General features: G+C 40.2%; 1 protein-coding gene across 1 annotated transcript; it reads left to right on the top strand.

Annotated features, from left to right (window-relative positions):
• On the top strand, positions 1 to 1,823 carry ENH_00068500 (hypothetical protein; the record flags this gene model as incomplete). The annotated part of the gene is made up of 3 exons (XM_013582449.1): positions 1 to 193; positions 711 to 784; positions 1,421 to 1,823. Coding segments are annotated over 3 exons (670 nt in total), but the record flags the coding sequence as incomplete, so codon positions are not given.
• Between the last annotated feature and the right edge of the window lie 10,520 nt (positions 1,824 to 12,343).

Raw genomic sequence — 12,343 nt, 5'->3', positions numbered from 1 at the left:
AGCAGCAGCAGAAAGAACCCCACCCACTCCCCCCCTCCCCCCCCAGCAGCAGCAGCGCAGCAGCCTCCGCAGCAGCAGCAGCGCAGCAGCAGCAGCAGCAGCAGCAGCAGCAGCAGCGGACGGGTTCGAGCATCCAGAGGCTCTGGATTTGGCAGAGGAGGTTGATGGCGATGTGGAGAAAGCCTCCGTGGAGGTACATGGCGGAGAAAACTCGGAAAACTTCTCCGTAATTTCGAATGAAGTTCGTTTCTAAACCTCCAAAAGCAGTTAAAATCCGACTGTTAGGAGAGTCCCAAGCAGCAGCAGAAGCTGCTGCTGCTCCGTTCTTCACCAGCTCCGTGGGCCACCCGCGGTCGCTCGCGGGGGCCCCCAGGGGCCCCCGGGGGGCCCCCAGGGGCCCCAAGTTGTACTCGCAGGCCCCGTACCCATACCGGATCACCATGGGGGCCCTTTCGGACTCTTCGCTGAGGGTGTAAAGAGGGTACTGGACGGGGCTCACGCAGCGCCCGTTGAAACTCGTGTAGTTGTACAACAGCCTGCGCGCAAACCCTAATTTAGGGTTTAGGGTTTGGGCTTGGGGGGGGAGCGGGAGGAGCGGGAGGGTTGGGGGAGGTTTCAGAAGAAACGAGGGAGATTTTAGGGTTTGGGGTTTGGGGTTTAGGGTTTGGGGTTTAGGGTTTGGGGTTTAGGGTTTAGGGTTTAGGGTTTAGGGTTTAGGGTTTGTGGTTTCACTCCCAGAAGAAGAGCCAGAGGAGGAGTGCGGTGGTGCTGATGCAGACGACGAGTCGGCCTCGCAGAGGATTATTGAGGAGTTTTGGGTCTTTGACTTTTCTTTTTCTTTTTCTGTTTTTATTAATTCCGAGTTTTGCAAAAAAGGGAGAATGAAGAGGGTTTACGGGGGCCCTTCTCCCCACTTCTCCGGAGGGCAGCGTGTGCAGCGCGGCCTCGTCGAAGGGGGCCCCCTCTGCTGCTGCTGCTGCTGCTGCTGCTGCTGCTGCTGCTGCTGCTGCTGCTGGGGGGTCGGCGGGGGGCGCAGCGGGGTCTTCGCCTGCGGCGCCCAGCGGCGCTCCTGCTGCTGCTGCTGCTGCGTCTGCCGCCGCTTGCGCTGCTGCTGCTGCTGCTGCGTCTGCTGCTGCTGCTGCTGCTGCAGACGCTGCTGCAGCGGGCGCCGTTGCTGCTGCTGCCTCCGCTGCTGCTGCTGCTGCGGACGTCGTGCCCACCCGGCTGGCCTGACTTGCAGCAGCAGCAAAACAATTCCTTTTGTTTCGTTTTTCTAATCAAAATAATTAATTAAAGACAAAAATTATTGCAACAATTAATTAATCTGCAAATCAAATCCATTATTTCATTTGCTTTATTTAATTCCCATGCAATTGCTGCAGTCATTTATCTACTTCTGCCTCATTTCTTAACTCATCAGTGCAGCAGCAGCAGCAAAGAGAGCAGCAGCAGCAGCAAAGAGAGCAGCAGCAGCAGCAAAGAGAGCAGCAACGGCAGCAGCAGCAACAGCAGCAGCAACAAGACACCCTCTGAGCGCAACAGGAGAAGGCGTCGCCTCGCCCTCCCCCGAAGCAGCAGCAAATGCAGCAGCAGCAGCAGCAGCAGCAGCAGCAGCAGCAGCAAAGACAGCAGCAGCAGCAGCAAAGACGGCAGGAGCAGAACCGCAGCAACAGCAACAAAACCAGCAACAGCAACAACGCCAGCAACAGCAGCAACAACAGCAACAGCAGCAACAACAGCAGCAGCAGCAACAACAGCAGCAGCAGCAGCAACAACAACAGCAGCAGCAGCAACTGAGTCGGCCCCGCAGACACCGCTTTTAAATCTTTCGAACTTTTCACTGAAGTGAATTTGAGATTTTAAATTTATTTAAAACCATTTAATTATTTTATTTTCATTAAATTAATTTAATTTTTTTAAATTCTCCACTTGCAGTGTTTGTAAAATCCACAAAAACCAACTGCATTACAATTTTAATAATCAATTAAATTAATCAGTTTAATTGATTTAATTAATTAATCAATTTAATTAATTTAATTAAATAATTAATTCATTCAAGTTAATTAAATAATTAATTAAATTATTTATTTATTTATTTATTTATTTATTTATTTATTTATTTATTTGCTGCTTTAACTGCAGCTGGGCGCAGTCGAAAAGCGCGGAATTTGAATTTTTGAAATTCGGATTTTGGAATTAAAAAAAAAAATAAAAATGGAATTAATTAAATGAATGAATTAAATTAAATTAATTAAATTAAATTAATTAAATTAAATTAATTAAATTAAATTAATTAAATTAATTAAATTAATTAAATTAATTAAATTAAATTAATTAAATTAATTATTTATTTAATTCAAATTACTCACATTTGAAATTCCACTTCGCTGCAGCTGAGACACCGAAGGCTGCGGGCTGCTGGCGGCCGACAGCAGGAAAGGCCCCTCGCCCTCCGCCGGCGCCACTGCAGCATCAAACCCTAAACCCTAAACCCTAAACCCTAAACCCTAAACCCTAAGCCCTAAACCCTAAACCCTGGTAAGCCCTGGTAAACCCTAGACCCTGGACTGTGGGAGCTCAGGCGGGCCGGAGGAGCTCCTGCACTTCTCGCTGTGCGCCCGCAAATACGGGCAAATGCCAAACCACAAATTAGGGTTTAGGGTTTAGGGTTTGGGGTTTAGGGTTTAAGGATACGGGCTGCGCATCGGGGCCTGGTAGGCGTTGAGACGCACACAAACAACTTATGGTCCGACCCGCCCTCTAGAGAGTGCCGCAAACCCTAAACCTTAAACCCTAAACCCTAAACCCTAAACCCTAAACCGCAAACCCTAAACCCTAAACCCTAAACCCTAAACCCTGGGCAGCTTGGAACAAGCAATCAAACGGCACACTAAAGAGAAGTTGATTGGAGCAAAAAGAAATGGACAAGGAGACAGAAAAGGAAAAGCTGGAGCAGTTAAGCATGCACTGCTTGCTCCTGTGATCAAACCCTAAAAACCCTAAACCCTAAACCCTAAACCCTAAACCCTAGCCCGTGGCTGCAAACCCTGGCCCCAAACCGTGGCGAAAAGGGGCCCCCGAAGCGGAGGCCCTTGCGGGAAGAGAGACAAACCCTCAAAACACTGTGTCTTTTTACCCGTATCTTCAAACACTAGGGTTTAGGGTTTAGGGTTTAGGGTTTAGGTACCTTGAGACATTCTGTGGACTTGAGATCGTCGACTGTGCGGCCCCTTCAGTGGGACAATGGGGACCTCCGGCATTCCCTCTTGCATGAGGGCAGCGAAGAGAGAACGAGGGTTTAGGGTTTAGGGTTTAGGGTTTAGGGTTTAGCGTTTCAGGGGCGCTGCCGTGGTGCTTCCCCATGGAAGCCCGGCGTCCGTTGCTGCTGCAGTTCAGAGAGCCATCCGAGAGCTGCTGCGCGGGAGGCTTATAAAAACGAGGGTTTAGGGTTTAGGGTTTAGGGTTTAGGGTTTAGGAGGCGCGCGGGCGCTCCTCATGGGCACTTTTCGGGTCCTCTTCGCCGCCGGCTAGCCGCTGCTGCACTCGCGGATGTTTGCTTTCTCGAGGGTTTATTCCTTCATTTTCTGCAGAAACCCTTTTGAAAATAAATGCAATTCATATTTTTTGAATTAAAAAGCGAAACTGCGGAGAGAAAGGCCGGGAAGCTCCCGCGTTCCCACGCACGGCTGCTCGCCGCGGGAAGCCAGTGGGTCGGCTTGGGGCCCGCGATCAACCGGCTTCTTGCGGCCTTCAGAAGACAAATTTGGCATTTTTAGAATCCTTTCGTCGAAACAAACACGAAAATGCGCTTTTTAAAACTCCCTTTTGGCGTTTTAGCGGAAGATCGCGGGCCTGGCGCCGCGCGGTGCGCGCGGCTAGCAAGACCGGCACTGTACAGACACCCCAATAGCTGCGGACGCCCGTGTCTCGGTTCCTCTTCCTTTTCCACTTCTTTTATTCAAACGGAAACATTTTGGAGTTCAGCGATGGAGAACTTCTCCGCTAAAATCCAGAGAGGCGTTTCAGGAGAAGTCCTCGCGCTCCAGACTCTCTCGCCTTCCGCCTTCAACCTCTCAGACAACGAGAGGCGGGAACCCACGCACTCCCCAGGATCCTCTCTTCCACTTTTTAAATTAACTTTTTTAAATTAACTTTTTTAAATTCAGTCCACTTAATGCAAAAAAGAAAATAAATAAATTCTTTTTTCTTCGCTGGCTTTCCCCTGCGAGCCAAACGCACTCCCCAAGTGTACGTACACCCGAACAACGCCCGTCTACACGCACCTACGCTTAACGCCGCAGCTGACTCGCCACGCGGCCTCTAGGGTTTAGGGTTTAGGGTTTAGGGTTTAGGGTTTAGGGTTTAGGGCTTAGGGCTTAGGAATTAGGCCGGAGGGTTTGGGCTTTAGGGTTTAGGCTTTAGGGTTTACAGGGTTTGGCTCCACTTTGTGCAAGCGAAACAGAGGGCCATTCATAAGAGAAACTTTGAATGTGTCCGTCATTCAAACCCTAAACCCTAAACCCTCAAACCCTAAACCCTAAACCCTCAAACCCTAAACTCTAAACCCTCAAACCCTAAACCCTAGTCCCTGACAACGGAGAGGTCTTTACGACGCAAACCCTAAACCCCTCAGCCCAAACTTCTTCTTTGGAGCTGATAAAAGCTCCTTAACCTAAACCCTAAACCCTAAACCCTACGCCCAAGCGGCAGAGCTGATATACTGAGCTCGTATACCTACACCCTAAACCCTAAACCCTAAACCCTAAACCCTGGACCCAAGCGGCAGCCTGCGAGTTTATTAAAATAAATTCATGGCCACTTAAGAACTAATTGAGTCGACTGGAATTTCTACTAAGGTGTTTTGGTGCTTGCATATACCACTTGTGCCATTTCTACAGGGTTTAGGGTTTAGGGTTTAGGGTTTAGGGTTTAGGGTTTAGGGTTTATTTTTGGGGTTCAGGGTTTAATTTTGGGGTTTAGGGTTTAGGGTTTGGGGCTCGGGTATGGGGTATAGAGTGCAGGGCAGGCTTCGTCGTTTAGCGTTTTAAGTTAAGAACATATTTGCGCCATTTACTCTCAACTTTGAGCTTAGAATTCAGGGTTTAGGGTTTAGGGTTTAGGGTTTAGGGTTTAGGGTTTAGGGGATAAACTGTGTGCGTGCTGTAAATAAGCTCCGCTCACGCAAATACCCTTATCCATTTCATAGTCTTTTGAAATTTAATTTTTGTTTTTAACTTTTCAAGAATGCCTGGAGCTTTATTTGCTGCTTCAGACTAAACCCTAAACCCTAAACCCTAAACCCTAAACCCTAGAAGTGCAGTTGGCGGCGTTGCACAGAAGTTGCCTGTAGAAGCATCCCCACAGAACTGCACTAAAGCCTAAACCCTCAACTCCACGCCCTTCACGCAGAACCCTAAACCCCAAACCCCAAGCCATAAACCCCAAATCCCAAACCCTAAACCCTAAACCCTAAACCTAAACCCTAAACCCAAAGCCCTAAAAGTGGAGTGATAGGTGAAGCCCTATTCTTTTGCTAGTGCCTACGAGTTCACTTGAAGCAGCTTCTCGAGTGTAAGTACACCAAATTAGTTTTTCACAACACTGCGGAGTTTCAGCTTGCTGCCTGAGCTGTCTATACACCTGAAAAAAAGCCAAACTCGCCTCCTTTAAGACCCCAACGTGAAAATTAAGAAAGACGAAGCATTTTTAAAAAGAAAAGAATTAATTTGGAGTTGAAAGAAAGGCGAAAGGTGGCATTTCAAACTCCGTGAAGTTTGGGATCATGGGGTGTACGTACACCTCGCGTCGGCAATGGTCCACTGGTCCGGCGCTTGCGGCTCTCGTTTCTGCTCTTTCCGAAGGCCAAATTTAACAGAAATGATTTCATTTGCATTTTAAATATTCATTTTAGTTTGAATTTAAAAAAAGCTTTTGAATCGAGCCAACTATTCCTCATCAACTCCGCATGTTCCGTGGGTTCCACAGACTGCGTGCAGCTGAGCCGCTGCTGTTGCGTTCGGCTGCAGTTCTTGCAGTTTGAAAAGGAAAATATTATTAAAATGTTATTTTCCAATTCGAAATAAACGAAAATAAACGAAAATAAACGAAAATAAATGGCTTTCTGAAGACGAGGAGCCGCGAGACGGCGGGGTGTCTGTATGTACACCCGAGCCCGGGGCCCTTGCGGGCGGGTGTCTATTGCGGCCAACTGGGCTTCATTTTCGTTATTTTTCTCCGTTTTTCTCCGAATAAACTCCAAAACTGTCTTTAAAACTCAAAAAGGAGCTCAAAAAGCTCTTATTTTCTCCCTAATGGCCTCGGAAATGCCCCCGGGAGCCCGCCTGCAGCTCCTGCTGCAGCGCGAGTTTCTAGTAATCCCCGGAGTGTATAATGGCATTTCTGCCAGACTTGCCAGCGACCGGGGCTTCAAAGCTCTTTACCTCTCAGGTGTCTTTTCATTTAATTAATTCTTTTATTTTTAATTTATTTAAATTTGTTTTCTTTTAACTTTATTTATCTTTATTTATTTATTTATATTTGTTTGCTCAGGTGTCTTTTCATTTAATTAATTCTTTTATTTTTAATTTATTAAAATTTTTTTTCTTTTATCTTTATTTGTCTTTATTTATCTTTATTTATTTATATTTGTTTGCTCAGGTTTCATTTTAGTTTAATTAATTCTTTTATTTTTTAATTTATTTAAATTTCTTTTCTTTTATCTTTATTTAGCTTTATTTATCTCTATTTATCTTTATTTATATTTGTTTGCTTCATTTGCTGTTTATTTGTTTTATTTGTTTTATTTGCTTTTATTTGTTTTTATTTGTTTTTATTTGCCTTTTATTTTTTATTTGCTTTTCACTCATCTTTTATTTTTGTTTACTCTACAATCCTCTTTGGTTTCTTTTTTGTTTCTCTTTTACTCCTTTTTATTTCTTTTTTATTCCTTTTTATTTCTTTTTTATTTCCTTTTTATTTATTTTTTTATTTATTTTTATTAATTTTTATTTATTTATTTTATTTATTTCCTTCTGCTGCTGTTTGCAACAAAATGGAATTCCCAAAATTTCTTTTTGTTCATTTAAAGTCCCATTAAAGTTTTATTTATTTATTTATTATTTGAAAACAAAAATCTACAAAAGATATTCCACAAGCACTTAGAATAATAATAATAATAGTAAAACAATAATTATAATAATAATAACTATAATTCTTATTATTATTGTTATTATTATTATTATTATTATTATTATTATTATTATTATTATTATTATTATTATTATTAATGTTATTATTATGATTAAAATAATAATAATTATTATTATTATTACCACTAGCCTTTTGCAATTTCATTTCAATTTGCACTTTTGATTTCTTTTTATTTTCTTTTCATTTAATTTTAATCTTGATTTTAATTCGTTTTCTACTTTTGTTTATTTTCGCTTTTAACTTCCTTTTATCTTTTCGTATCTGTTGTGTAGCCCTAAACCCTAAACCCTAAACCCTAAACCCTAAACCCTAAACCCTAAACCCTTTCAAAAATACTTTTAAATTTTCTTTTTAAAAGGATTTCCCCGAAAATAAAAAAACGTACAAAACCCCCAGTCGCCAAACCCTAAACCCTAAACCCTAGACCCTAAACTCTAAAACCCTAAACGCTAAAACCCTAAACCCTAAACGCTAAACCCTAAACGCCAAACCCTAAACCCTAAACCCTAAACCCTAGCAGACCCGATCGAAGAAGAAAAGCGAAAGAAATGATTTGCAAAAAGAAGCAGCAAAGCCAACGGGCCTTGGCCTTTGGGGTGTACGTACACCAGGCGCTGCCCTTTCCGCCTCCCAAGGACTTCCAGATATTGGAATTATTTCATTTAAATCTTTTTTGGAAAAAGTGAAAGAAATAACTGCTGTTTCCAGACTCCCGCTCCTCGTCGGTGAGCCCGAGGGTTTAGGGTTTAGGGTTTGGGGCCCAGGGTTTAGGGTTTGGGGCCTAGGGTTTAGGGTTTGCGGCTCGGGTCTAGGGCTTAGGGTTTGGTAGCTAGGGTTTAGGGAAGGGTCTAGGGTTTCGGGATTAGGGTTTAATGAGTAGGGTTTGGGGTTTGGGGTTTGAAGGTTAGGGTTTGGGGCTTGAGGTCTAGCATTTGGGTTTGGGGTTTGGGGCCAGGGGTTTAGGGTTTAGGGTTTAGGGTTTAGGGTTTAGGGTTTAGGAGATACAAGTGCACAAGGCAGCTGTGCTGCAGCAGTCCGTTTGTTTCTTATTTGCTTCCTGCATTTGTCTGCGTGTAAATGTGCTGCTTCTTCATGCTGCTGCTGCTGCTGCTGCTGCTGCTGCATTTGCTGCTGCTGCTTTTGCTGCTGCATTTGCACTCTCTACTATAACTGCTGCTGCTGCTGCTGCTGCTGCTGCTTCTGCTTTTGCTTTTGCTGCTTTCGCTGCTGCTGCTGCATTCGGCGCTGTTGCTGCTCTTGCTGCTGCTACTGCCTTTGGTGCTGCTGTTGCTGCTGCTGCTTTTGCTGCTGCTGCTGCTGCTGCTGCTGCTGCTGCTGCAGATGCAGACACAGGTTTCGGTGACTGCGGAGAAGCTGCTGCAGCAATTGCTGCAGCAGGAGCAGCAGCAATTCAAATTGAAGACCAAATAGAAGCAAAAAGGTATTTCATTTTAAATCACTTTTTCTGAATTTAAATTCTTTTGTCTCTTTCTATTCATTTGTTTTTGATTATCTATTTATTTATTTATTCTATTCATTTTATTTATTTTAATCTTGTTTTATCTCATTTCAATTCAATTTAATTTAATTTAATTTAATTTAATTTAATTTAAGTTAATTCAGTTTATTTTTATTTAATTTTATTTCTTCAATGCAATTCATTTCACAAACTCATTTCATTTATTTATTTTCTTTGCTGCCTTTTTGTTCTTCTTTTGGCTCATTCAAGGCTGCTGCTGCTGTTGCTGCTGCTGCTGCTGTTGCTGCTGCTGCTGTTGATGTTGCTGTTGCTGCTGCTGTTGCTGCTGCTGCTTCTACCGCTGTTGCTGCTGCAGGTGCTGCTTTCTGTCCTGCAGCACCTGCTGCTGCTGCTGCTACTGTTGCTGCTCTCGATGCTGCAACATTTGCTGCTGCATTTCCTGCTGCAGCACCTGCTGCTGCTGCTGCTGCTGCTGCTGCTGCTGCTCGCAGGTGTGGCCACCTGGAAGGGAAGCAGCTAATAAGCTGCTGCGAGATGCAGCAAAAGATAAAATCAATTAAAGAAAATAAATCCGAAAGTTTAAAAGACTTTTTGATTTGCGCCCGAACTGACGCATTTGCTGTCGAAGGTAAACAGCAGCAGCAGCAGCAGCAGCAGCAGCAGCAGCAGCAGCAGCAGCAAACTGCTGCTCCTGGATAAAAGCAGTTTTTTGTTTAATTTGAATTAAACAAATTAATTTGAGCGTTCGAAGTGAATTAAATGGAACTTTTTGTTTTATTTTATTTTAAATTGACTTAAAATTAAAAAGAGAAAAGTCCTTTTAATTCAAAAAAGGAAAAGCAACTCTTTAAATTCAAATGAAAAAAGAAGTCTTTTTATTTAAATTAAAATAAAAATCCAAAAAAGAAAAAAGTTAATTTTGAAACTTTTTAAATCTCCGGTCTCTTTTGTCTTTTCTTCATTTTATTTTTTATTTTCATTATTTTATTTTATTATTTTATTTTATTATTTTTTTAATTTTAAATTTATTTTTGTCACTACTCTTTTGTTTACTCTTTTCCCTTTATTCTTGTCGTGCAACTTTTATTTTTTTAAGTTTCTTTTTTTCTTTTCTTTCTTTTTATTCTTTTCTTTTTTTCTTTTTTTAATTTCTTTTTGTCCATTTGCATGCACTCTTCAAAACTAGTATTTTTAAAAAGTCATTTTGCAAAGAAATGCAAATTCCACAATTCGCCAAAAGTATTTATTTTCTGTCTTTAAAAATAAAATTGAAATTCATTTATTTCTTTTATTTAAATTCATTAAAAGTAAATCATTTGCAAAAGCGTTGGTGTGTATGTACACCTGATGCATGCATCTCTATATATTATATATATTTATTATATATATATTTATATTTATATATTTTAATGTAAACTCCATAACATATTTATATTTTAAATATATTATTTATATACATATATATAAACTTAAAAGATTTATTTTTAATTCAAAACATCTTCTTGTCTTCGAGCACTTGGCCTCATTGAGGTGTCTATACACCGCAAAAAGCAGCCCCATTTATTTATCTCTAAACACTTCTGATTGCTTTTCAGACTTTTCGAGAAAACATAAAAAGAAATGATTTGTTTGCATGCAAAATCTCTTTCAGTTATTTGTTTATGGGGCTTGAGGTGTCTGTACACCTCAGAAAATTGCGGTGTACGTACACCCGAGCGCCCGCACTCCTTTTTCTCCTTTTTGGCGTTTTTTTGTCCATTTTGGATCATTTTTCCCGAATTTCTTCCCGTTTTATCAAAACTATTTATTTAAATTAAATTAAATTTATTTTATTTCTTTTTTATCTCTTTTTTACTTCTCTTTTCCCCTTTTTCCACTCTTCAGGATTCGACGGGGCCCTCGAAAGGGCCAAAGCCTACGTAGAGGCGGGGGCCCACATCATCTTCCCCGAGGGACTTCCAGATGAAGTAAATAAAATAAAAATAAAAATAAAAATAAAATAAAAATAAAATAAAAATAAAAATAAATAAAACTTTTGAATTTAAACAATTCTCTGTACTTTTATCAATCAATTAATTGCAATTAATCCATTAATTGCAATAAGTCCATTAATTAGAACAAATTAATTAATTTCAGTTCTTCAATTAATTGCAATTAATTCTTTAATTAAAATAAATGCATTAATTAAAACCAAAACATAAATCAGTTAATCAGAAGAAATAAACAAATCAATAAAAAATTAATTAGTTCAAACCAACCACTAAACACATCCAATTAATCCTTATTGCTATTACCATCAATTAATTAATTAATTAATTAATTAATTAATTAATTAATTAAACTAATCATCATAATATAAATAAAATATATATAAATATAATAAAAATAAAGCAATTAATTAATTAATTAATTATTATATTTATTTATTTATTTATTTATTTATTTATTTATTTGTTTAGGAAACATTTGCTGCGTTTGGCGCTGCGCTGCGCGGGAAACATCCTGGAGTTTTTCTGTTGGCGAATTTGACGGAATTTGGAAAAACAAAAATAATTAAAATAAATAAATTAAAATCCATTTCTTTTAATTGCGCCATTTTCCCCGTTTCCGCACTCCGAGTGGCCCTCAAAGCCATGGATGTAAACCCCAAACCCTAAACCCTAAACCCTAAACCCTAAACCCTTTTGCCTTCGTTTTTTCGCCTTTTTCTGCGCTGTTTGCCGAACTTTTCAGCCTCGAGAACTTTCCATTATTTATTTATTTGTTTATTTATTCAATTATAATTAATTAATTAATTAATTAATTAATTAATTAATTAATTAATTAATTAATTAATTTATTTATTTGTCAATTAGGATATGTACGAAGAGCTCCAGAGCCAGGGCACTCTGGAAAACCAAATTAGCAAAATGTACACGAGACAGGTGAGTTTAAATAAAATGGTATTTTTATTTATTTATTTATTTATTTAATTGTTTAATTAATTAATTAAAATAGTTATTTATTTATTTGTTTAATTAATTAATTCATTCGTTTTATTTATTTATTTCGTTTATTTATTTGTTCGTTGGTTTGTTATTCTGTTTTTTTGAATTTAAAAAATAATGGTCAAATTGGTCAACTAGCCAGCCATTTGGCTAGCTAGCTAGCTAAGTAGCTAGCGAGGTTGACAGCTAGCTAACTAGCTAGCTAGCTAGCTAAATAGCTAGCTAGCCAAATAGCTAGCTAGCTACTGGATCACAGAAGGTAGCTGACTGAGCTAGCTATCAAGCTAGCTGGCTAGGTAGCTAGCTAGCTAGCTAGCTAGCTTTGCGGCTAGCTACAAGGACTCCCAGCTAGCCAGCTAGCCAGCTAGCTACAGAGCTAGCTAGCTAGCTAGCTAGCTAGCTAGGGTTAATGGCATTTGATAATGGCTGTTTTGTTTTCAGGAACTTTACAAAACTTTGAGATATGATCCAACGCGGGAGTGGAGTTTGGCTGCTTCGGTTTCGGGGGGAGACGAAGAAGAAAAAGGAATATAAATAAATAAATAAATAAATAAATAAATAAATAAATAAATAAATAAATAAATAAATAAATAAATAAAACAACTTTTCAAACTCTCGCCTGTCGAGCTGAAAGGGAGGGCCAAGTTTCTCGTTTTCTCCAACACGC

Source organism: Eimeria necatrix, genomic scaffold (genome assembly GCF_000499385.1).
Source record: "Eimeria necatrix Houghton genomic scaffold, Enh_scaff649, whole genome shotgun sequence".
NCBI lineage: Eukaryota > Apicomplexa > Conoidasida > Eucoccidiorida > Eimeriidae > Eimeria > Eimeria necatrix.
The sequence above is the reverse complement of the archived record's forward strand: the minus strand, read 5'-3'. Positions and strand labels throughout refer to the sequence as shown.